Genomic DNA, 26,901 nt, shown 5'->3' on the forward strand with positions numbered 1-26,901 from the left:
CTCTGACTTCACTTGGAATCTTGCTGTTTCAGCCTCCCAAGTAGCTACTAGCATTTATAGGTATGGACTACACACCTGGCAAGTGTTTGCTTCTAATGGTTGCTTGGGTGTATTTAAAGCCAAGCTCTTGGGCCAGATAATTAGCTCAATGGTTCTGCCACCTGCCTCACAAGCTCAAGGACCCAAGTTCGATCCCCAGTACCAAAAATAATAATAAAAATAAAGCCAACCTGTTTGTACAGAATACAGCTGCTTAATTCCATCCCTAAACTTTCTAAACATATGATGTATTGTTTATATACTTCAGCCTGTCCCTATAATAGACTCGGTGATGGTATTGTTTGGATGTGGTTTAAGTGTCCCTCAAGACTTCATGTGTTGAAATTTAATCCCTTTTGTAAAGTATCAAGAGGATGAAACAATCTGACTGTGATGTTTAAAGATGGGGCCTTTGAGAGGTGACTAGAATTAGAGAGTGTCATTAACATGGAGACACCACGATGGAACCTCCAGAAGAAAGACACCAGAGGAGACTGTCCTTGCCATGTAATGCCTTGTGCCACTTCAGAACTCTGCCAGAAAGAAGGCCATCACCAAAGGTGGTCCTTTGACCTGAGACCTTCTGAACTGTGAGGCAAAATACATCTCTTCTCTTTATATCTTACCTAGTCTGTAGTACTGTTACTGGCCATAGAAGAGACTGATATAGGTAGTAGAAGTGGTCTAGGACATACCGTCTCAATGGCAGGAGGAGTAGTTTAAAGGGCCATTGGCACATTTCACTCATGTTTACTGCCTTAACATATGACTGAGTCATTTATAATTCAGCCTGTATGAATGACAACATTCTAAGCCTCATGGCTTACTTTTTAAATTTTATTTTCATTTTTTGAGGCAGGCTCTCTGTGTGTAGTCCAGTCTTCCCTTGAACTTGAGGTGAACCTCCTGCCTCAGCCATCACCCTTGGCTTGTGTGTTGTTTTACAGATGGAGTATCACTTTGTTACCTAGGCTGCTCTTGAAAGCTCTTGGGCTTGATTCTGCTGCCTCAGCCTCGTGAACGGCTGGAACTGTTGACATGCACTACTATGCCCAACTGTACAGTATTTAACATTAAAAGGAAAAGCTGACCTTTCTCTTTTATAGCTCACCATATAAAGAAAGAAAGACTGCAGTGCTGACTGGAAATTGATGGCTGAATGCACACAGAAACAGAAGTACTCGAACTGAGCACCAACTTTCTGTGTTGGTAGTCATGTAACCTGACATGTGACAGACTCTTTTGTGGTAGGAAATTAGCCAATATTGTAAGGGCAGAGATTTCTGTTTAATTGAAGAAAGCTTCTGGGAGGAGATGAAGTTTTATTTGGGTTTGAGCCCAGGAGGACTAATCTGTTCTGGTGTCTCCCTTCCAGGTGCAAACTTTTAACACTGTCTCAAAATGGCTTGTTAATATTGCTTTTCAACTTTGTGTCTGGTGTTAATGTCTGAATGATGGATTTTGATTATGAACGATTTGGTTTTTTAAGACAGGGTCTCACTATGTAGTTGAGACTGCCCTGGAACTCGCTCTGTAGCCCAGGTTGGTCTCAAACTCACAATAATCCTCCTGCCTGTACCTCCTGAGTGCTGGGATTCCAGGTGTGCACTGCCTCGCCTGGATGATAATGAACTATTTAAAGTTATGTCTTTATATGGCAAGTGCCATTGTCCCCGAGTTCCACCTGGTTCTGAGCCTTGATCGCCCCTGGTCACATGTCTGCGTACTCTGTGGTGAAGCACCATGCCCTCTCCCACTTATTTTTGCTCCTGGTTTTCTAGTGGATTCCTGAACTTCAGTACAAAGGTCTGGAATCTTTTTATTTAACTTGGGATCTAAAGTAAAACAGCGTGGCTGGCCCAGTAGAACAGAATGTCTTTTTAAGTATCTAGTTACTAAAATGCTTGTCAAGACTACTTTTAGCAGAAGCAGGGTGCAGTTTTTACAGAATTCCCAGCCTTTTTTTTTTTTTTTTTTTGACAGTACTAAGATTGAACCTAGGTCTTTTGCACTGAGCTGTATCCCTAGCCCTCCCTGCCCGTTTTTATTTTGAGACAGGTTTTTGCTAAGTCACTAAGTAGCCCAGGCTGGATGTGAACTTCTGGTCCTGCCTCAGCCTCTTAGAACACTGGGGTAAAGGTTTGCTCCAGCCACACCCTGCTCCCGCCATCTTCTAAGCAGCTGCTGCCACCTGCATTAGGAGTTGCAACCTTTGACTTTACTGAAAAATCCAGATCCTTTATGGAAACCAATTGGCCAGGTGCTTTATCCCAGTGTCAGTTACTCCAAAAGAAACAAGTGCTTTGGATGTAGAAGGAGAGCACCTTTAAGATAGTTACCCTGTTGGATACCCTACATTCTGGTGTGAATGTGCATTTGTACAGGGCTGGGTGCTGTGTCCCACACTGTAATCCCAGCACTCCTGGAGGCATAGGTTTGGTAGGAGGATCGCAAGTTCCAGCCCAGCCTGGACAATTCATGGAGACCTTGTCTCAAAAAGTCAAAGGGGTGGGGGATATGGCTCAATGGTAAGGGGGATGTAGCTTAGTGCTAAAGCCCTACGTTCAATCCCCAGTATTATGAGAAAAAAGAAAGAAGTTGGCAGGCAGGACTGAGTGTTGTATTCTGGAGTCTACTTTCTGATGTAACATCTCCTTTCACCTCCAAGCTCTAGTGACTTCTTTGTTAACTCTTAGAGTTTAGTCTTTCTGTCCCTAGGTAAATGGTAATTTGGCAGTGATAGTAGTGAAATGATACCATATTGTCCCCAGGGCCACACAGAGAGAGGCTTTGAATTAGTGTTTGACCAGCTTGTGCTTCTGTGGAAGCTTCTGTGCCTTTCCTCTCTGGGGTCAGGCGTGGCCTCTTTCTTTCTTGTTGGCCCCAGCTGACTTCGCTGTGTAATGCTGTACCCTGGAATGTACAGGTGCAGTTGACAGCAGCTTTTCACCCTTTAGAAGCTGGGCCTCCTAATGAGAATGTAGGCTCGTAGAGCCATAATTCACGTGTAGGTGGCCTGTAAGGAAAGTTTTAACAAAGGAGTTGGTTAAGAAGCTGATTTATTTTCTTGCTTTAACTCCTGTCATGTGCTGAGTGGGGGCGGAAGAGGAGGGGAGGGTGGGGAATGGTGCTGCTGAAAGCATTTATCTTCATTTCTGCCATCTCCCAGTGTTTATTACCCTGTGATCGACAGATGAGGAAAGCTGCCAGTCAAACCCACGTTCAGCACATTTCCATTTTCCTTCATTGCAGATTTTAGGCTTTTGAAATCTGCATCCTCTTTGCAGCAATAAAGGTCGTTTTCCTCCTGCTGCTGAGAAGCCCAAGACCCTCTGGTCCAATTCCATCTCTTGTGCTTCCACCAAACAATAAAAGCTGCAGAAGTCTCAGCAATTTAAGACAAGTGATTGGTGAGAGGTGTTCAGTGTTTGAGTCAGTCATTTGCTCTCTATCTTTCTCTCACCTTTTTCTCTTAGCCCCTCTCCCTGCCTTCCCTTGCCTGCTCATCCCTAGCTGTTGAGGCACAGTAAGAGGGTAGCAGTTTTCCTGGCTTTATCTAGGGACTGGCCTGAGCCAGTACCCTGCCAGGGAGCCAAATACAGGAAGTGCCTGATTACAGAGGAGGTGTACAGAGAGTCATTCTTGGTTTTCTCCACCTTTCGGATCTTCTGTCAGAGGTGGAGGCTTTGAGGAAATCCCTGCCTAGTGGGAGAGGGTGCTAGGTGAATGCTAGGTGTTTGTGTTTTGGCATTCTTCCCCCCCACTCTGTTTTCCCTAAATGTTGTCGGTTTTTGGAATGCTGTTCCTAATAATCTTTCAGTAGCATGTGTTCTTGTGAGTTTATTTGTTTTTGTCTTAAGTAATGTTTGTGGGTGGAAGAAAGGTAATGATACTCATTTCTTTGAAAATGGATGTTCTGCTTTCATAATTGTCCCAATGACATCATTAGTGTACGTGTAGGTGATTGATTCATTAAGACGTATGTATTGAAGAAGGGAGGTCTGCGGAGTGGTAATGAAAATGGGCCCTAGCCTTTTCATCTGCCCACACAGGAGACTCTGCTTGACTTTAGGCACCCTGCTATTTTATTGGTGTTATTTTGTATTTTGAGACAGGGTCTCTACTAAGTAGCTCAGGTAGGGCTCTTAACTTGCAGTTCTCTGGCCTTATCCTCCCAGAGTGGTAGGATTACAGGCAAGCACCAAATCTGTCTAGTCCTGGGGGTTTGTTTGTTTGGTTGGTTGGTTCCTGGAATCGAACTCAGGCCCTTGCACTTGGTGAGGCAGGTGGCAGAACCACTGAGCTAAATTCCCAGCCCCTAGTCCTGGGTTCTAATGTGATGGAAGGATGGAGTGAGGAACAAGGAAAGAGAGCTCACTCCCTTTGTTTGGGGTGGTAACTCCCTGCTGAACTGCAGGTGACACTGGTGCATTCTAACAGCAGTGTTAGCCAGGTGTGGGGGTGCACACCTGTAACCTGTAACCCTGAGACAGCAGGATCACTGCATTTCAGTGCCAGCCTGAACTTACTGTACATGTACAAGAGCCTGTCTCAAAAAAATAACCACCCAAAACAAAACCATGATGCTGAGTCACTGGAGATCACTCCTGTAGGAAACAAGGTAGGCTGATGGTAGCCCAGTCCTCTCAGGCAGTGTGAAGTTCACTGGTTCTCATGGCACTGGGCCTGCCCTCTGTTTGGCTTCTGTACCTGGCTTTAGAAAAAAACAGGTTACCTTTGCCCAGCGTGGCGCTACATCCCTGTAATCTTAGCACTCAGGAGGCTGAGTCAGGAGGATCGCTGTGAGTTCGAGACCAGCTTGGGCTACACAGTGAGTTCCAGGTCAGTCTCAACTACATAGTAAGACCCTGTGTCAAAAAACCAATAAATAAATAAATAAATAAGAAAAAGAAAGTGTGTGAAATATCAATCTATAAAAAAACTGACCTGGAACTCACTGCGTAACCCAAGCTGGTCTCGAACTCACAGTGATCCTCCTGCCTCAGCCTCCCGAGTGCTAGAATTACAGGCGTGTGCCACCATACCCGGCAAAGATTAGTGCTTTTGTTTGTTTTTTGTTTTGGTACCGGGGATTGAACTCAGGTCCTTGCTTACAAGGCAGGCAGCAGAACCACTGAGCTAAATCCCTGGCCCCGTGTTGTCTGGCTTTTAAAGGAGAATGGCCATAGTAGGCCTAAAGGTTCATTCTCAGGTCAGATATAACTACTTTCCAGTAGATTTTATTTTTGTATTGTTTATATTTTCTACTTTTTTGCATTTACTTTGGTTTTGTTTTGGTTTTTGCAGATTTTCACATGGCTCTGATTTCATGCCATGTCTGTCAATTACTTTCTGTTACCTAGTTAGGCGTCTCCTCTTGCAGGGTACATGTTAAAAATCAATACCAACCTGGGTATGGTGGTGCACACCTGTAATCCCAGCACTTGGGAGGCTGAGGCAAGGAGGATCGCTACAAGCTGAGGCCATCCTGGGGTACAGAGTAAGACACTGTCTCAAAAAACCAATTACCCCCCACCCCCCAAAAAATGACCGGTACCAATCCTATAGGATTCTACATATGTGAATTGTCAAATTCATAGAAACAGTAGAGTGGTAGTTATAATAGTAGAGGGGAGATGGAAAACAGAGTTTAATGGGGATAGAGTTTCAGATTTGCAAGAAGTTCTGGAGACCTTTTTCACAACAGTGTAAATATGCTTACCTCTGTTGAATATGTTAAATACAATGAAGATGGCCAATTTTATGTTCTGTGGTTTTTACTGCAATTAAAGTAGATTCTTTATACTACTTATACTTTCTCCAAATAGGAAGGCTGTATCTATTATTATGGCCCTAGTGAATATCAGATTAATTTCCCTTTATACTCCTGGCCTGTTGTAAACCTTATTCTGCTGTGGCCACACAATCCTGGTTTGAATTGTTTTGAGAAAAATGTTTATGAAGCTATAATATAGAAGTATTTTGTAGCTGGGTTGGGGTTTTTTTGTTTTGTTTTGTTTTTCCCATTCTTTGCACACTATCCATGTTCGAGGCCTCATTTCCATGTTGAAAACTCAGGCTGTTTGCTTCATCCACTGTCTTTGGCCTCAGTAATCCTTTTCTTGCTTCTGCACTTAATAGTTCATGATTTGTGTCTGAACCAATATTACCCTTGTTCTTCAGAGCAAGAGCTTTGGGACTCTTAGTAATTAATTGGGCAGTAAAATTATGTTGATTTAGAGGCCTAATTTCTGCAAAAAACACATGAACCACTGAAATCCATATTTACAAACATTCATCCTCTAATTCAAATGGAATGTATTTTAGATTTACATGGTATAATGATTGATCTCAATGTTGGATTAAATGACCAGTAGAGAGAGCACTTGTTAGCATTCTGAATTCGGTAGACAGATCAAATAAAACTTTTCCTATCCCAGAATTATACCACAGGATGCCTTGTGTGTGTGTGTGTGTGTGTGTGTAAAAATGATGCCCCCAATAGTCTTTCTTTTGGCCTCAGGAAGAAGCAAAGACTCAGTTTCAACAATAGGTACTATAGGGCCGGGGATTTAGCTCAGCAGTTCAGTGGCCTCCCTTGCAAGCACAAGGACCTGGGTTCAATCCCCGGTACCAAAAAAAAAAAAAAAAAAAAAAAAAAAAAAAAAAAAAAAAAAGAAAATAAAAAGTACTATAATCAGAATGGTTTTTAAACTGTACTTTTTCTTTTTGAAGGAAATAATTGTTTCCCTCAACACTTTTATGATTGCTAGGTTTCCTTGCAGTGTTTTTTGTGTAAGATAAAGTAAAATAAAATAAAGTAGTTATCTAATTCTCCAAAAAGACTGTGGTTCAGTTAGAAACATACAATGGAATATTAGCTGTATAAGGTAATGAAGTACATGCTGTAGTATAGTTGCACCTTGAAAACATTGTGATAAGAAAAGAAGTTAGACACTAGAGACTGCCTATTGTATGATTTTATTATATGAAAATTCCCAATAAGAAAAAGTGGATTAATGACTGCCTAGGGCTAGAGAGCAAGGCAGACCAAAAAGACAAACAGACTGTCCAGTATTTAGGGAAGATGTCTTGAGATTACCTGTGATAGTTGTTATCAAATTGATTTGGAGATGGTTACACAAATGTGAATATACTAACACTGGTGATTGAACTCAGGGGCCTTTGCACTGAGCTACATCTCTGTACCTTTTTAGTTTAATTTTTTTGTTTTGTTTTTTTTGAGACAAGGTCTCACTATGTAGCCTTGAACTTACTATCTAGGCCAGGGTGGCCTCAAACTCGCAGTGATCCTCCTGCCTCAGCCTCCCAAGTGCCAGAATTTCAGGTATTCACCATGCCTAGCTACTTTTTAATATTTGAGAGAGGCATGTTAAGTTTCCCAGGCTGGGCTTGAATATGGGATCTTCCTGACTCAGCCTTCCAGAGTCCTGGGATTACCGGCATATGCCACCATACCCAGTTAACAGCTGTTTTGTTTTGTTTTGTTTTGCTTGTTTTTTGAGGCAGGGTCTCCCTAGTTCAGGCTGGCCTTGAACTCACTATGTAGCCTAGGCTGGTCTTGAACTCATGGTAATCCTCCTGCCTCAGCCTCCCAAATGCTGGGATTACAGGCATGGGCCACCATGCCCAGCTCATCTAACAACTTTTGAGTTGTATTCTTAAATTTGGGATATTTTTACCAGTTAGGGCAAGTGTTTTTTTTTTTTAATTTGGTATTAATTAGTCAGTCGTGTCCCCAGGCCAGTGAGTGCTTGTACCCCAGCCTTATTCTTACTCTGTCTTCTCAGTAGTGTCACAGTTGGGCCATTCCACGATAAACAGTCTCAAATGAAACAGATTTTATAGGACTGAAATACAATTTAATTCTTTCCTTCTTTGGAAATTGACCTTTTTTAACCCTCCCTTAATTAGCTTCTGATAGATTTGCTAATGATTCCCATTGTTCAGTATTTTTACTGAAGTGTTGAATCATACTCTTCATTTCCCTGCTCTTGGAGGGGATCTTGGAGAGAAGCTAAGAAGCTGTTTTTGGCAAAAGGTTTCTAATTCTCTTTCTATGCAACAGAAGAGTGATGTCTAAGACAAGCATAGGCAGAGGGCTGCATGCAGGCAGGCGGACTTGGCAGCTGTTGGTTACTTCTTCTTTAAGATAGAGTCTTACTAAGTTATCAGGCTGCACTCAAATCTGGGACCCTCCTGCCTCAGTCTTCCCAAATGCTGAGATTAGAGGCAAATGCCGCCATATCTAGCTGTACTTGGGTGATTTTTTTTTGTTTGTTTGTTTGTTTGTTTGTTTTGGTTTGGTTTGGTTTTTTGAGACAGGGTCTCATTATGTAATCTAGCCTAACCTTGAGCTCTCTATGTAGCTGAGGCTGGCCTTAAACTCATGGTGATCCTCCTGCCTCAGCCTTCAGAGTGGTAGGATTACAGGTGTGTACCACCCTGCCCAGACTGGCTGTACTTTTTAAAGCACTGAATAATATCCTATTGTTTAGATGAATCATATTTTATCAGTTCCTATAAGGTACCCTATTGAAGGGTATCTAGTTTGCTTCCAAATTTGGCATTTTTTATTTTTTTGAGACAGGGTCTTGCTGTGTAGTTCAGCCAGCCTGGCGTTGAACTCATGATGTAGCCCATGCTGGCCTTGAACTCAAAGGACTCCTCTAGACTCAGCTTCCTGAGTGCTGGGATTACAGATGTGCACCATCATGCCTGGCCCAAATTTGGCAATTATGAGTAAAGGTGTTAAACAAACAAACAAACAAAAAAAACCTATATGTAGGTTTTTGTGTGGAAATAAGTTCTCAGTTTATTTGTATTAGTTTCAAGGAATATGATTGCTGGATCATATGTTAAGTGTATATTCAGTTTTGCAAGAAACCGCCAAACTGTCTTTCAAAGTAAATGTACCATTTTGCATTCTCACCAGCAATTAAACTCAACATTTTGTTGGGGCTGGGCATTTAGCTCATTGGTTCTGCTGCCTGCCTTGCAAGCTCAAGGACCTGAGTTCGATCCCCAGTACCAAAAAACAAAAACAAAAAAACTCAACATTTTGTCAACATTTGGTGTTATCAATGTTTCAATTTTAGCCATTCTCTCAAAAATCAGTAGCCTTCCTTTACACAAATAACTGACTCACAGAGAAATCAGAGAAACAATCCCTGTCCCAATAGCATCCCCAAAAATGAAATACCTAGGAATCAATCTAATGAAGTAAGTAAAAGACCTCTGCAATAAAAACTACAGTACTCTGGAAAAGGAGATTGAAGAGAATATTAGAAAATGAAAAGATATCCCTTGCTCTTGGGTAAGAAGAACCAATATAGTGAAAATGTCCATACTTACAAAATTGTTATACAGATTCAATGCAATCCCAATGAAAATCCCAACAGAATTAGAAAAAGCAATGTTAAAATTCATTTGAAACCAGAAGAGACCTAGAATAGCAAAGGCAATTCTGGGCAACAAAGGCAAGGCAGGGGGTATCACAACCCCTGACTTTAAATTATATTACAAAGCTATGGTGATTTAAAAATAACAATAACAACAACAAAAACAGCATGGTACTGGCAAAAGAACAGACCGGAGGATCAGTGGAACAGACTAGAGGATGCAGAAACAACTCCAGACATGCTCAACCTTTATCTTTGATAAAGGAGCCAAACACCTTCACTGGGGAACAAGGAAGGATGGGGAGAAAGGAAGGAAAGGAGAAGAAAAAAATGCAAATAGAAGGAAAAATGGAAACAAAGCTTTTATACATAGGGAGTGGAGGGTACTTGGGGAAATGGGAGAAAATAAACTTTATTTTTAAAAAAATTTTTGCCATTGTAAATATGGGTGGTAGTTTCTGTTGTTATCTAAATTTACTACTTTTACTTTTGATCTTTAAATTCTTTATTAATTTTTATTGGTAAATGTTTATAGAACATAACATTTACATGCACCATAGAGAGTTATTACCTATACATAAGTCATCTTCATTCTTTTAATATGTTGTCTCTTTTAGAGAAAGTTCTGTGTAACACTGAGAAGACAGTTACACAGTTTTACAGAGAAAACTTGAGATCAACAGCCACATATAGTATTTTAGTATGACAATTATAATGACATCTTTGTAACATACTTAAATGTCTTAGTATAAAATAGCCTTTTAGTCAGACACCTCCATCTGATCACAAGATATTAAATGACACAAAAAATTCTTATTTAAATTATCTTTTGTTTTGTTTTGTTTTGGTACCGGGAATTGAACTCTGGTCCTTGCGCTTGCAAGGCAGGCCACTGAACCGCTGAGCTAAATCCCCGGCCCTTAAATTATCTTTTAATAGGATGCCATCTAAGAAAAATGTACCTTACAAGTCTATAATATCTAGCCTCTAATTGTAGTGTATGACATTGTTTGGGCTGTTTGGTGCCTGAGCATCTCTAATTGTAGTGACATATAACATCCACATCATGAAAAAATACCTATTATTTAACTGGTGATTTCATGCTGGCTTGACATACACCCTTATCAGAAGTTGCTGGAGTGCAGGAGAAAGGCAGATACCTGAATCAAACAGATTATTATCATAAACAATATCTTAGAAGAAATATATACCCAAAAGGCATGAATGAAATTAGCAAAAATGAATATCACAATTATATGAAACTCTTTGTCCTTTAGTTTTATACTAAAAGCATCTTTTAAATGAAATCTTGGTTTTGCCACAGACAATTTAACCTTTTGAAGATGACCAGTGTAAACATATGACAATACTGTTTAGCAATGTATATTGCTAAACAATGAATATTCAATGTATATTCATAAGGCTATGGAAACTTTTGGAAAATATTTCCAGGTAGCTTCTCCTTTATTTACCAAGAGGAGTCCCTTTTAGCAGTCTTCCCAAGCCTAAGGGTCTCCACTTAAGTACTTTAACAAATGTTTAAATGACCTGTAAAAATCAAATTGTAACAACACATTTTTGACCGGTGAAAGATTTTTAATTTATCATGTACATACAGCAATATGTATTACATTTATAAAACCAGTCTTGACATCATTTTGATTAGCTGGTAACCAGAGGGGGCAAAGCATATCTTTAATGACATTTATTTATAAACCAATTTAAGTCATAAGCAAATCCTTTAAAAATATAAACGGGGGCTGGGGATTTAGCTCAGTGGCACTGCACCCTGTCTTGTAAGCACAGAGTGATGAGTTTGATCCCCAGTACCAAAAATAAATAAATAAATCTAAAAGGGGGGGAATGTTGAGCTCAAATGGAAAAGCTTTTAGATTGGACAGACAAATGGGCAAACACATATAAGACAGTTTATTTATAAAGCTAGAGTGCACTCAGATGTATTTGGCCAAGTTGAATTATAATAATGACCCTTTTATAAATTTTAGGTTTGTAACTATAAATAAGACTAGTCAAAATTTTTTGTAGGTTAGTTAAGAGCTCTCTTATAATTAGTATCCAAAGGAATGAAAGCCTTTTACTTCTGTAAATGCAAAAACAGTTTTTAAGGTGGTCCTTAGGCTAATGGCCTTTACTTTTATCTTGCTTATTCTAAATCTATAACAAAGTTGGCTGTCTCTGCTTAAATTGTTACATTTTAAATTTAACTGGCTGCCAGTATATCTCTAAGCAACCTGATAACACATAAAGAAAAGAGCAGGTTAACCCTATCATTACTTTTTTTTTTTTTCTTTTTTTTGTACGAGGGATCAAACTCAGTCCTTGCACTTGCAAGGCATGTGTGGTGCCACTGAGCTAAATCCCCAGTCCTGCAACTTAAGAACTTGTATAAGAAAGTGTTTTAAGCACACCAATTAAACATCAACTCAGACTGGAAACCAAAAAGACATCTATCAATTAAAGTATGTAATTTATTTTTTCTTGTAACCTCCTTATGCCTGGCAAAATAAGGTTGCAGCTTTGTAAAAATTTTGGTCATTGAACCCCAGGCTGGAGCTCTTTTGACCTGGGTCCAGCCCATGTTTCTTTTTTTTCTCCATGGAGCAGGCACTCTGTTGCTACTGGCACTGGGGCTTTAACACAACATGTGGTCTTTGTGATCGGATCTTGAGCACCCCCAGAATAAATTCCAATAAGCTCAGTGCAAGAGGTACTGAGAAGGCATGAACATTTATTTCTCTATTCTCATCATGCGGATCTGGCTTAATACCAGCTGAAAAGTACACAGGTGCACCAAAGGCCTCTACCCGGGTTACCACCTCCCAGAGCATGTGTTAGTATTTAGTCATAGTGCTTCCGGCTGGCCTCAGTTGTAAATCAGGCAAAGGCTGAGGCAGATGCAGCAGAAGTTAGCAAGGTCCTAGCAACAAGGAAACAAAATATTCTATCAGGAACAGATCATTGATTAATGGGAAATTTGTTTTTTCCTATAGATTAATTTTTACTTCTATAAAAGTTTTGTGTATAAGTCATATTGCCCTTAGCTGCAGTATTGTCTTGCCACCATCATAGATAATTGAGACCTCTGCTGTGACTAGTGTTGTGGAGAGTTGTTTAGTTCCTACACACCAACTCCTGGCTCTTCAGGCAACCATTGTGGGCTAATAGGCAGACTGAGAGTTTTAATATGAAAAGCCAACTTAGAAATTTGCAGCTCAGCCTGCACAAGGTACTGGTTCAATTCCCAAGCCCACAAAATAAATAAGTCAATTAATAAATAATTTTAAAAGTAAATGCTGGCCAGGTATGGTGGCACACATCTGTCATCTCAGCACTCGGGAGGCTGGGCCAGGAGGATTGCTGAAAGTTCAAGGCCAGCCTGAACTACATAGTAAGAACCTATCTCAAAGAAAAAAAAAAAAAAAGTAAATGCTTCTCTCTCTTGACCCTGGCATAATATTTTGGGCCGGTTTCTTACAAAAGACCTCCATGTATGAGCTATTGACCTCCTTCTCCATTCCATACTGGGAATTGGACCCAAAACCTTTACAGAATTATATCTCCAGCTGTTTTTCAAAGAACATTTTTTTAAAATTTTGAGTTGCCCAGGTTGAACTGGGATCTGTGATCCTTCTGTCTCAGCCTCCAAAGTGCTGGGGTTGGTTATAGATCTGTACCACTCCTCTTGGTTCAAACTGCTAATTAGTCTTATACCTAGAGGAAATTTAGGAAATATTCCCTAGAGGAAATAGACACAGATTGGCATATATAATTAAAGTAATCTTAATGACCATTTGTTAACAACCCTGTAAGTTGTAAGTATAAGACTACTACATACGTTTTTATAGATAAGGTAACTGAGGTTCAGAGTGATTAATTTATACAAAGTCTCACTATAATAGGTACTGACAGGAAGTATCAAAGTCTGGTGAAAAAAAAGTCTTGCCTTTGAAGTCTGTATTATTTGAAGCCAGGAAAAAAACAAAATAAGCTGTAAGATCCTAGTTCAAGCCAAACTAACCCATGACAGAAATGAAAAGCTGAAGTTTGCCGAGGAATATTTGTATAATTCTATGCCCTTTGATTAGTTTGTTCCATAACCATTGTGACAGTTTTAGTGCCTTAACTACCAGGCATCTCAATAATGATATTCTCTGAGTATCTTTCATGCGATTAAAATGCAAACTGTAAGGGACAGGGATTTAGCTCAGGGGCACCGTGTCTCCCTCCCAAGTGCAAGGTCCTGAGTTTGATCCTCATTGCCCCCTCCCCCAGCAAAATTGCAAACTGTATTTTCTGGCATAGAGTTTCCCATTCAGGGATGGTTTTTATCCCATGGGTTGTATACATTTTTGTTTGTCACATCTGCCCAGAGAGGGACAGTACAAGCATCTAGTGGGTGGAGGTCAGGGATGCTAAATGTCCTACAGTACATGAGGCTCCTCCAAACCCCGAAATATCAGTAGTTTGAAGGCTCCAAAATCCGGCATCTTACTTGTGCCATTTTGTCATAATTGGGGGACCTTGATTCCTTTGAAATCCCTCAGTGGACTTGCAGGGTCAGTTTCTAAGGCCACGCATGCCTCTGTCAATAGGTTGTGGCACAGTCCATTAACTTACCGTGGCACATTTCCTCTGCACCTTCAGCAGAGTGGCGAGAGGCTTACCAAACCGTTGGTCAGTTTGTTGTTTTTTAACAGGGTGATACGTTTTCTTCCTGATGTTTCTAAGAGACAGGCTCAGTTGGCCTGTAATTCTCATAGAAGAGAATCTGGCGACAGTGCTGTAATCAGTTGGCATCCTTAGCTCCCTAATCTGTTTACACAGCACTGAAAATCCACTGTTCCTGGTACCAGGCTCTGTTCCTCCTCAGCACTCTGGCAGCATCAGCAGAGAGCACCTCCCCATTTTCTCCACAGTGCCACCCTACGCATTTACTTTAGTGCACAGCTGTTCTCCAGAAGATGATTCTGGCAAAGCCTCTGCAGGGTGGCCCTGAAGCTGGAGGTTGGAGTCTTGATTGCTTGTGTTCCCACTTGTAGATCCACAGCACTCAGGAGCATCTGGTTGTTCTTGAGTGGTTTTATTGTTAGAGAATGAACTCCCAGAATATGAAGTTTGTTTCTTAAATTTATTTTCTTCCCTCTCTGAGCAACGAGTATTTCGTTTATTACACACTAACAAAAGCATTTACCTTCTTTCCTTTTGGGTTATGCTTTTATACTATAGTTGGAAGAAATAGTAAGGGATTAAAATAATTAGACTGAGGTTCAGGAAACTCGAAAGGAGATGTCAGCCATTTAGATATTAGACAAGCCTGCCTAGGAAGCAATTCAAAAGCTCAGTGGAGTGGAGCCTGGGTCAGAATGAAACTGAGTTGTTCTTCCCAGGGGAGTGATAGACCTTCTAACTAAGAAATGATTTGCATTAAAGAGGCCTAGAAAAAAAACAAAAATGTCCCTTTAAAGAAAGTCCTGCAGACTTACTCTATTTTATGAAGTCTTACTTGATTCTAGAATCATAAAATAAATAAATTCCTTTGGGGGGGTCATGTTCCAGAAGACAGCAAAATTTTCACATCACATATTCATTGAAAGGGAATATTCTGTGGAGGTTAAAGGAAGGGCATGCATTTATCTCATCTGAATGGTATGGTATAGCCCCCTCGATAGTGGTTTTTGTTGTTTGTTTTTTCCTTTGGGATTTTATTGGTGGTTTTGCTGGTGATTGAACCCAGGGCCTTTACACCACCCAGCTCTTTTTAATTTTTATATAGGCTCTCTCTAAATCTCTTAAATTGCCCAGACTGAACTTGAATTTGCCATCCTTTCTGCCTCATCTGGGGTTATAAGTATGTAACCCTATCCCCTGCTCTTAATAGCAATTTGAAGTCATTTGAAGTGTTGATGATACCTCCAAATATTCTCTTTTTCAGGGCTTCAGGTAGATCGTGACGGTTTGGGATTATTTGAATTTGCAAGATATAAAAAATTTGACCACTATGAGTTTATGTAAAACCAGTTTTTCAGTTTTTTCATTATTTTCCTTCTAATAAACTTTGTTGTAGACATTTTTTCCTGCCTTCCTTCGTCCCATAAAATTTTTGTATCATAGATATAATGTGTATCAATATATTCTAGCATTTGTCAGGGGACTAAATGATTATGAGAAGTATTTGTGAGGTAATTTTGGAAGTTTTGCTCTTTGAACCAGTTTTCACCGCCAGAAAAGTAATATCCATAGTAAGAATGCATAATCTAGAGGCATCATCCTCTTGGAAATGAACTAGTGTTTGTAGCTTTCCTTAAAATTAAATCTGGAGGAAAAAGCTGTTAATAAACTAATGTTAAATCAAGCATGGTAGTGTGAGCCTATAATCCCAGCACCCTGGGCCGCAGAGGCCAGGAGGATTGCAAGGTCCAGTCCAACCTTGGAAATTAGGTGAGACCACATTTCAAAAAATAAAAAACAGGGGCCGGGGATTTAGCTCAGTGGTTCCGCCACTTGCCTCGCAAGCTCAAGGACCCGAGTTCAATGCCCGGTACGGTACCTAAAAAAAATAAAAAACAGCTGGGAATGTAACTCAGCGCAAAGGCCCTGATTTCAATACCCAGTGTCTTATTCACTTTTTTTATCACTGAGACACAATATCAGATAACCCAATTTAAAGGAGGAGAGGAGCCGGGCATAATGGCACACACCTGTAATCCCAGCACTCAGGAGGATCGCCATGAGTTCGAGCCCAGCCTAGGCTACATAGTGAGTTCCAGGTTAGTCTCAATTACATAATGAGACCCTGTCTCAAAAAAATAAAATAAAATAAAATAAAGGAGGAGAGGGCTGGGGATTTAATGGTTCTGCCTCCTGCCTCACAAGCGCAAGGACCCGAGTTCAATCCCTGGTACCTAAATAAATAGGTAAAGGAGAAGAGGTTTCTTTTGGCTCACAGCCAACTCCTAGGCAGAAAACAGCATGGCAGAGAATAGAGGAGGCAGCCAAGAAGCAGAGCAAGATGTGAGGAGCCAGGCAAGGAGACAAGCCCCTGCGGGTCTCACCAAGTGACCACCTCCAGCAAGGCCCCACTGCTCCCAGTCAGCTATAGTGCCCCCCACGGTGCAGCCCTTCCAGAAACCCCACCCTGAACACGAGCCGCTTGGAGCACATTAGAGATCTAAACCATAATGCCAGTAGCACAAGAAATGAACAAGTAAACTGATTTTGAAAGTGGCTTATGATGCAGTGGCCTGTAACAACTGAATAAGAGGGAAAAGGATACTTCTGTGCCTCATGGCTTGTATAGAGAACATTTTCTCTCTGAACAACCTCTTGCTCATTTGTGGGAAGAGTAAGGAAACACTAGGAGCAGAAGAGCAGTAAATGCAGCTCTCTAAAAGACAGGGGAGGACCAGGGATTTAGCTCCGTGGTTTTCCCCGCTGGCTTGAAAGCACAAGGGCCTGGGTTCGATCCCCGGTACCAAAAAAAAGAAAGGGGATAGGGGATGTTTTTCCATGATAGGCAGAGGGGAAGACTAGGTCATGCTGAAGAACCTAGGCTTATTACTCTATCTCGTTCCCAGGGTAGTAAGTGCTAACAGGTTCAGTTTTGCATAGAAGTTGATTTGAAGCAGAGACTACCATTCAGTTTCTCTAGCATGTGAGAATGTTCTATTCTCCCAGGAAGGCTTGGCTCTGTTGGATCAGAAGGGTGGTTGTGTATGAAATGCACCTCGGAAGGAGGAGGAGGAGGAAATGACATGTTCATGTAAATGAAATACAACTGCAAATTAAAGTGTCACCCTGTTAAAAAAATCCATTTTTTATTTAATTGGTTACCAAGGAAAAATTGTCATAGAGAAGTGTATATCTCAGGGAAAGTTAAACTGTGAAATATTACAAGTGAATCTTAATTCAAGGAAGTTCTTTGGGGGAATTATAAAAGATTGCCTTAATAACAATATTCTGATGCTGCAAAGCTAGCCTCATAAATTTCTGCTGTGTTACATGCTGGGGTTCCAAAAGAGATTAACAGATATTACCTCATTTTTTTACTGCCTCTAGTTAGCTGCATGCTAACTGCCTCTTCCCTGGAAGAAGCCTTCTTTGAGATGGCTTATTAGGAAGAAGTTCATACACAGAAGAGGAGGTGTTATCTCCCAAAGTGCATGGCTAACTACCAAGTCGTTCCGGGACCAAAATGTTTTTGGCTTTCTGTGTTTCATGGTGTCCTCCCATTTTTCATTTTTCTTTCTCTACTTTTTTTTTTAGCGGTCCTGGGAATCTACCTCAGGTGCGGTGCCACTGAGCTACGTCCCCAGCCCCTCTTTCTTCATATTGTATATGTAGATTTATCTGTTTTTTTAGATTATGAGCCTACTGTTAGTACATATACAGGACCTGCCACAGTGGTGACACAAAATAAATGTTAAGTAATAATGAGAAGGGCTGCTGAATGGGGTGTTTACGTGTAGAATCATTTCTTGAGAAATATGTCTGGTTTCTTTCTGAGGCAAGGACTTGCCACATGGGAGTCCTCAGCTTTCTTTGGCCTTGGCGGTGGTTCTTCCTATTCTTCCCAATTACCCCGGTATTGTTTTGTGCTCTGCCGTGGGAACATGCAGGTAATGTAATACGGTATGTCCTCTTTGTCTTCTTCCCCATTAGGGGCAGTGATTGGTGATGGACAGTCTGCTGTGGCCAGTAATATTGCCAATACAACCTACCGACTCCAGTGGTGGGACTTCACTAAGTTTGACCTTCCGGAAATCAGTAATGGTGAGTCAACATAGGACCGGGTACCAGAAATTAAAACCTTGAGTAGCACTGGATTTTCTATGCTCTGGTTGAATAGTTGATGGCCACATGCCATTTCTACAGTACTTCCACTCTCAGTTAATCAAACTCACATCTTCCCTGAGGAGTTTGTAGACTGTATTTCATTGGCTGAAGCCAAAAAGTTTGATGGGACTGAGAGCAAGGGAAAGAAGAGGGATTGTGACAGCTGCACCTTGGAACCTTGAGGAAAGACTGTCCTGACTGATAGATAAATTGATGAATCCAAGTCTGAGTGGACTGCAGCAAGTGGTATGGTTGATACGTGATTTATGAATATACCTGTCTGGCAGTTCTGTTTGCTCCCTTCCAGAGAAATTCTGGTCTCATAGCCCATCCTTCATTAGGAATCACAAGGTTGCAGGCATTTCATTTCACTTACTAATGCAAGCCTCCCCTCACAAACCTTGAGAAGTGGTAGTTGAACCCCTCTTTGCATACTTCTGATGATAGGACCAATCATACTGCTAAACTTCGTTAATTTTTAAAATTTTTATTGGTGGTACATGCCTGTAATCCCTGCACTTGGAAGGCTTAGACAAAGAATCACCAAGAGTTTGAGGCCAGCCTGAGCTACATAATGAGTTCAAGGCAAGCCTGAACTCCATAGTGAGACCTTGTCTCAAAACAACAAACAAATTTTATTAGTACATGTTGGCAGTACAGAATTACATTCAGCAAAGGGAGTTGGTGGTACATATACATAGCACATTGTAATTCTTTTCTAAAGTTTTATTAAAATGTTGTTTCTTGTATTGAGCCAGTGGTTTCCTTGTCATTTCCTCCTCCTGATCATAGGTCTACCCCTGAGTTTCCATAGAGTCAGCCTAATGATGTCTTTTCCTTTTCTTTCTTTTTTGTTTGTTTGTTTGGTCCCAGCGATTGAACTCAGGATCTTGTGCTTGTGAGGCAGCGACGGCACCACTGAGCTAAGTCCCTGGCCCTAGTGATGTCTTTTCTAACTGATAATCTCTCAACTATTTGAAGATAAATCACTTTTTCCCTTTTGAGATAGGGTCTTGCTGTGAACTCACTTTTTAGCCCAGACTGACCTGGTACTCATGGTGATTCTTCTGCTCCAGCTTCTTGAGTGCTGGGATTATAGGTGTAATCACCAACCGTACCCAGCTCTCTTTCCCTTAAATCTTTCTTTTCAAGAAAAACTGTCTTTAGATCCCCTTTTCTGATGTGGTTTCCAAATCTTTGACAGTTCTGCTCACCTTTCCTTATAACTTCAGGTCGGAGGGGAGGAAACATGGAAAACTCTTGTCGTGAGCTTTGTAATACTTAATAATGCATCGGTGCTTTGGACAGTTTAGTTCAACCCAAGATTTCAGCCACCTTTTCTAAAGTCACTATTGATTTTTTGTTCACTTACCATTCCTTAATAATTGTTACTAAGCCAGAACTCAACCATTCTGCATTTGTGTGGCTTAAATATTTTAAAAACTAAAGCAGGTTTGTATTTGCTTCTATTAAATTTTATCTTAGTGTCATTGCTGTCCCTAGTTCCTACCTCCCAACATCTTTTTGAATTTTGATTAGTCCTTTTCTCTCAGTCTTAGATTATCTACTAGTTTGACAAACATCCTTTCTGTATCTTCCTTCAGAGTATTAGCAAAAATGATAATTAGTCAGGACAGTGCACCAAACCATATAGGCTGTTACTGTGCTGTCCTCATCTGTGTCTATTTGGGTTTATGAATTAGCAGCTTAGGTTTGGTTGTTTGTATTTGAAGCCCACATTTTCTCTTTCGTATACAGGGTATTGTAAGAGTTTGTCAAATGTCTTAAATTAATTAAAGTTTTCTCTGTCTGTAGCCTTTACCAATATACTAGTCTCGGTATCTTTATCAGACAAGGAGAATGAGGTTAATTTTTCCTGACCTATTTTAATGAAGCCTCAGTAGAAACCATCATTTCTCTCTCAGTGTTTAGAAGCCACAGGCCAAGAATCTGCTTTTTCCCAGGAATCCATGGCAGTCCACCTTTTCCCTTGTTGAAAACCTAGGTTTGCTTCCTCATTGCTAGGTTTCTGGCCCACATCCTATTGGCTGTAATTTTCCTATGCTTATTTTGTTTCTTTTATTTGTCACTTTGTTTCTCTTATTACCATCTGAATTAGATAATAGGTTCAGTGTTCAAAAATCTTAATAAAGGGCTATACAATAAGAAGCCTCAAAACCTCTTCCCTGCTGCTCATCTTGATTCACCATAGGCAGCCACTCTTAGTTTCTTGTGTACTTTTTCAAGGATATTGTGTGTGTGTGTATAAGAAAATGCAAAGTAATGTTTTCCATATATTTTTAATCCAAGTGGCAGCATACTATGCATATTTGGGGGGGGCACAGTCTCACTGTGCAGTCCAAGCTGGCCTTGAACTCACCATCTAACCCAGGCTGGCCTCAAACACTCAGCATTCCTCCTGCCTCAGCCTCCGTAGTGCTGGGATTACAGTGGACTACTATACCTGACTTTTATTGAAGGATTTTTAAATCCCCCGCCCTGTAAATTCTCATAAAAAGTGCAGTCAATTTTTTGGTTATTTGCAAATTTTCTTGATAAAAAGTATGTGATCGTCTTAAATTTGTGTTTCTTGTGTTGCAAATGATGTTATGTGCCTTTTAATGTACTTTACCATTTGTGTTGCTTTGTCCTGACCTGACCTCTTTTTCTGTTCTTTTACTGGTCTTTTCCTTAACAATTCCTCAGAACCTCTTTCTAAATAGGATAATTAATTTAGAAGAGCTGTTTTCTATTTGTCATTTGTCCTTTGACTTTGCTGGATATTATTTTCATCATAGAACTTAGTTGAAGTCAAAATTATACGACTCTTCTTTTATGGTTTGTAGGTTTTGACATCATTAACCATATCATTTAGTATCATTTTCTCTTTTTTTGTTTTGTTTTGGGGTTTTTGTTTTGTTTTGTTTTTTGAGACAGGGTCTCACTATGTAGTTGAAATTGACCTAGAACTCACTATGTAGCCCAGGCTGTTCTGTAACTCACAGCAATCCTCCTGCCTCGGCCTCCCGAGTGCTGGGATTACAGGTGTGTGCCACTATGCCCGGCTCTAGTATATTTTTCTTTAACATTGAAATTTTTGATTCACTGGGAAACGTGGTCCAGAATAAGTGAAATGTGATCTGACTGTGCCCCCATTTGGCTCCTTATTTGTCCATTTCATTTGTCTTCTTTAATTTGGGTTGTCATTTTCATCATACTATTAACTTCCTGTGTACATTAGATATATTTCTGGACTATCTTTTGTGTTCGTTTGATCTGTCTCGTTATTCACTTGAGTGGTCTACATGAATTTGTTCCTCCTTCCCTCATTCCCTCTCTCCCTCACTTTCTTCTTTCCTCCCTCCCTCCTTTCCCCTCCCCCACTCCCTCTGCAGTGAGGAGAAATGAACCCACAGATTAATGTATGTTAGGCAAGTGCTTTTCCTCTGAGATAGATCCGCAGACCTTTTCTACAGATTTTTTATTTAGAGACAAGGTCTCACTGGATTTTCCTGGGCTGGCATTGAACTGGGGATCCTTCAGCTTACCTTCCTGATAGCTGTGTTACAGGTGTGTGCCACCACACACGGCCTACGTTTCATCTTGAGGCTGTATGTTTCAAAATTCAGTAGAAATAGCCCTCTGCTGTTTGTTGAGTGTTGATGATTGACTCCAGGGCCTCATTCATGCTAGGCAAGCTCTTACCACTGATTGACATTCCTGGTCCAATCTTTTATTTTAAACCAGTTTTCCTCCTATGAGTATAGGGGCATACTCTTGTAATCTCACCTATTCGGGAGCGTGAAGCAGAAGACTATATTAGGAAATTCAGAATCTCTAGATAGATAGATAGTTTGGGGATTATTTTGTTTGTTTGTTTGTTTGTTTGTTTGTTTGTTTGTTTGTAAAGACAAGGTTTCACTGTGTAGTTCAGGCTGGTCTTAAACTCACTGTGTAGCCTGGGCTGGCCTTGAACTCAAAGTAATCCTATCTCAGCCTCCCAAGTGCTGGTATCATGGGTGTGCACCACCATGCCCAGAACTAGTTTATTACTTTAAAGAACTGTCTATATATTTCTATCCTATTGAGATTTTTTTAATTGAGTTTTTATCAGGAATAGATTTTCAATTTAGGCCTTTTCGACATCTGTGGAGATTATCATATGGATTTTTTTCTTTCTTTATTTCAGTATGATCAAATAGCTTGCCTGGTACTTGCTATAATAAATGATTAGTGTGGGAGCTATTTCACCGTGTTTCTCCCTTAGAAATTGTACCATGATTCTTTGACAAGTATGGTCATAATTCTGAAGTTAGCCCTGCCACTACTTCTGGTGCTCATTTGTATGAATTCAGCCTATTGCCTTAGCTGTGCTGGCCTTCTGAGCCTGCTTAGAGATATTGTTTCTACTTGGCTGGAGATGACTTTCCATGAGAAGAAAAATATTTTTTTCCAGAAAAATACAGATACTGTATTTGTAGCTAGTTTAAATTTGTAAGAACTTTATTGTCTTTTCAAACCTCGACTCATGTGGACTACAGGTTCCTATCAGTCTCTTTTGCATTTGTTATTACCTCTGTGTTCTCTTTTCTGTCTTTGAGGATGGCTCTTGTTAATCCCAGGTTGGTCAAAAAGCATCATGTAAGAAGTAAGATGTGCTCCTTTAGTTATATTTCACCTTTATCTCTTACTTATTTGTGTTATTATAAATCTGTTTTATGAAATCCCCTCTTTAAGCTGAGTATGGTAATCCCAGCATTTGGGAGGCTGAGGCAGGAGGATTGCTGCAAGGTAAAGACAAGCCTGGACTGCATAGTGAGTTCAAGGCCAACTTAGGCTACATGATGAGGCCCTGTCTCAAAAATAAATAAATAAATGAAATGAAATGAAAGTGCCCTCTTTTTCTTAGTTTTACCCTTCAGAAAAACCTGAATTCTAGGAGTTTAGGACACAGATGCCTGCATGTAGCCAGTGTTCCTTTCCATGGAATTACTCTCTAGGGTGACCTTTGACCACAGATCCCTGTTTCCTTACTGGTCTAAGGAAGGTATATTTCTAGTTTTGAATTACATTTTTTATAGATTCAGCAGTCAGTAGAGTCCATTGGGACCCTGTCTTGTATAGCATTTGGTTCTCAATGGAGGGTGCCTTTGACATTGGACGCTGGCTCCCGGGAGTCACTGACCCATGGGTTCAGCAGCCACCAACTTACTGGTTATTTTTCTGAACTGAATTTATCCCTTTTCTAAAGTTTGGCTAAAGATTTTTGCCACCTATTCCTCTCACTTGTGATTAGGGATTAATGAATTACTATCTGCAGAGCGTTCAGAAGTTTGTGAATGTGGCTTCATGTGTACATAATTTTGAAACTGCTTTCATAAAATATTAGCATATTGGGGCTGGGGATTTAGCTCAGCAGCATTGTGTCTGCCTCCCAAGTGCAAGGTCCTGAGTTCAATCCCCAGTACCTCCCCAAATTAGCATATTAGATTTACTGTGATTTTTTTTTTCCACTGTGATTTTTAACAGTAAATTTTTATTGGGTGAATGGTTTGGGTTACTAGAATAAGCCTTAAGGAAATCAGTGGACAGTGGGCAATCCTGTGGTACACACCTGTAAACCCTGCTACTCAGAAGGCTGAGGCAGGAGGATGACAAGTTTGAGACCAACTAGGATAACTTGGCAAGACCCAGTCTCAAAATTTAGAAATAAAAAGGGCTGGGGCTGGGGATTTAACTCAGCACGAGGCTATGAATCCAGTTCCCAGTAAAATGCATGCACACACACACATTTGCACAGGAGTGGGTATGTAGTGGGTGAGTGGTGTGCAGCAGCACCACAGGGGGCACAGGGACTGGTTCCTTCACATGGTGTCATCTGGCTGCTCTGGTCTTCTGCTGGAATTGGAGGAACCCAGAGATGGCCAAGAGGAAATTTTCCTACTGATTTAAACCCTCTTGGGTTTTCCAAATCTCATCTAATGCATTTGCAAAAGCACTGCACTGCTGATTGCTCCCACGGCCTCATCCGGACAGCTAGCAACAGGCTACCCATCGATCTCTGTTCAAGGTGTTTGTTTATAATTTATGGTGCTGATAGGAAGCCAGAGCCATCTGCTCCTCCAGACATCAGTATTTCTAGCCCTTCCCTATCCCTGCTAGGGCATTTTCCCTTGGAAATCATGTCTAATTGAGAGGAGATTGCATTGCAAAGTCTGGAACATGGCTTCCTGCTGTCTCCTGCATCGTTTTTTGCTCCCCCCCGGATCTGCCCCCTGAAGCTCTTAAGCAATTTTGATTTGAAAAATCTTATCTTTCTCAGCCTTTATTTCCATTCTTGGCTGCCCAGCTAACTGCCCCATTTTCTATTCCAATATGTGTTTTTTGGGGGTTTTTTTGGTTGTTTTTTTTTTTGTTTGTTTGTTTTTAGGGTTTGGGGTGTGTGTGTGTGTGTGTGTGTGTGTGTGTGTGTGTGTGTGTGGTACTGGGAATCTTACTAAGAGGCGCACTTTCACTGAACTGCATCCCCAGCACACTTTGCGTTTTGAGACAGGGTCTTGCTAAGCTGCTCAAGATGGCATCAAACTTCCAACCCTCCTGCGTCAGCCAGTGTGTGTTTTGCCTCTAAGTGGAAGCCGGTTGTGGAGTTCTCAGGGGTAGTCAGACGGTTGATACCAGTGATACCTGGAACTTTCTGGGAATGCAGAGCCCTAGGTCCCACCGTGGTGTGGCGTGTTCAGCTGAGCCCTCCAGGGGATTCTTGTGCTTGCTGCAGTTTGAACTGCCAAAGGGAAGCCAGGTGTGGAGCGCAAGGACCCAGGGTCTTGGTTTGTATTTCACTTCACTTTTTTTCTTCTCTCTCTGCTTGTATTATTGCTGCATCAAAAAGAATGAATTGTGCTGGGTATGGTGGCACACGCCTGTAATCCCAGCACTCGGGAGGCTGAGGCAGGAGGATTGCTGTAAGTTCGAGACTAGCCTGGGCTACATAGTGAGTTCCAGGGCAGTCTCAACTACATTTTGAGACCCTGTCTCAAAAAAAGAATGAATTGTCTTTTGTCATTAGTACGTTGTTTTCCTGTGGCCCAGAAAATGAGTTAAAGAGGTCCAAGAATTTTCTGGCTGTATGAGTTAACTCATCAAAATCTCAGCCTTAGCCGGGCATGGTGGCACACACCTTTAATCCCAGCTCTTGGGAGGCTGAGGCAGGAGGATTGCTGTGAGTTCAAGACCAGCCTGGGCTACATAGTGAGTTCCAGTTCAGTCTCAACTACATAGTGAGATCCTGTCTTGGGCGGGGGGGAATCTCAGCCTTGGGCTGGGCATGGTGGCGCATGCCTGTAATCCCAGCACTTGGGAGGCTGAGGCAGGAGGATCACTGTGAGTTCGAGACTAGCCTGGGCTACATAGTGAATTCCAGGTCAGTCTCAACTACGTAGTGAGACCTTGTCTCAAAGAACAAAAAAAAATCCTCAGCCTTAAGAAGCTACATTAAGTGGATACGGTAGTGATCACTTACCATTATAGCTGACTATTTCCATAGTAGACCACAAACAGCAAGTATAAGTTGCTAATTGGAGCTTTAGAATATAAATGAGATTGTAACATACCACCCAGTGCTTGCTATAATGGTGGTGCCGGATTGCTCTGTCCTTACTGCGTCCCCTTCCTTAAGATGGAAGCTCAGCCCTGGATCACTAGCTGCAGAGTTCCTCCAGCTGATTGTGCTGCTGGAGAAGCTGACCCAACTTTCATCATTCTTTTCTTTTGTCATTTGCATGTCTCCCTGAGTGCAGTCCAGGAACCAGGGCAGTTGTGACACTGGGTGGGTTGGAGGAGGGGGCAAGGTGAGGAAGGTGGCCCCTGCTTTGCTCATCATCATACACAAATGCGGTAGCCTGGACTCAAGGCTGTCAAAATGCTTTGTGTCCATCTACCCAGTTTTTCAGGGACTTTGAGCTAAGCTTTTCCGAAGAAGGAAACACTTGTACTTTCTTTCCCATCTTTCATGCCATTAAGCAGTTAGCTGCTTTTTCATGCTGGTGGTGAGTCTATGTTTGACCAAAATACATGGTAATGCACACGAGTACGATCTGTGTAACAGCAAGCATGCAAGAGCAAAAGTACCCACCATGCACTGTCGAGACATTAAGTATAGATAAAATGGTAATTGTATAGCTATCTTCAAGTCCATAGAGTCCTATCCTCTGCCTGTTTATTTTTATGTTCTACTTAATGTTTTTGCTTACTTTTCTTTCCCTGCCTTTGGTGCTTACAGTCTAAATTGTTAGCTCATATATGTATGTATCCTTACTGTGGTACTGAGGATTGCACTCAGGGCCTTGTGCATCTTGGGCAAGTGCTATGCTGTAGAGCTAAACTACCCCTCTCCTTTTAATTTTGAGACAGAGTCTCACTGGGTTCCTTGCTGGCTTGGCAGTCTTCCTGCCTCAGCCTTCTGAATAACTGGGGTTACAAGCATGCCCCGCCCCACCTGGCTGTTATTTTCTTTTCATCTTTCTGAGGCTTGTGTCATCCTCAAGGTTAGAAAACCAAGATGGACTCATTCTTGAAGCTTCCCATGTTC

General features: G+C 41.1%; 1 protein-coding gene across 4 annotated transcripts in view; it reads left to right on the forward strand.

Moving 5' to 3' along the window:
* Ambra1 (autophagy and beclin 1 regulator 1) overlaps positions 1–26,901 on the forward strand; it is a 153,238-nt gene that overhangs the window by 95,551 nt on the left and 30,786 nt on the right. For all 4 annotated transcript variants that reach the window (XM_010612462.1, XM_010612463.1, XM_010612464.1 and 1 more), the window contains one exon: positions 18,141–18,251. In XM_010612462.1, coding sequence (XP_010610764.1) covers positions 18,141–18,251 — 111 coding nt within the window. The remainder of the gene's footprint in view (positions 1–18,140; positions 18,252–26,901) is intronic.

This window comes from Fukomys damarensis, unplaced genomic scaffold (assembly GCF_012274545.1).
Source record: "Fukomys damarensis isolate Sample0158 unplaced genomic scaffold, DMR_v1.0_HiC HiC_scaffold_27, whole genome shotgun sequence".
Taxonomy (NCBI): domain Eukaryota; kingdom Metazoa; phylum Chordata; class Mammalia; order Rodentia; family Bathyergidae; genus Fukomys; species Fukomys damarensis.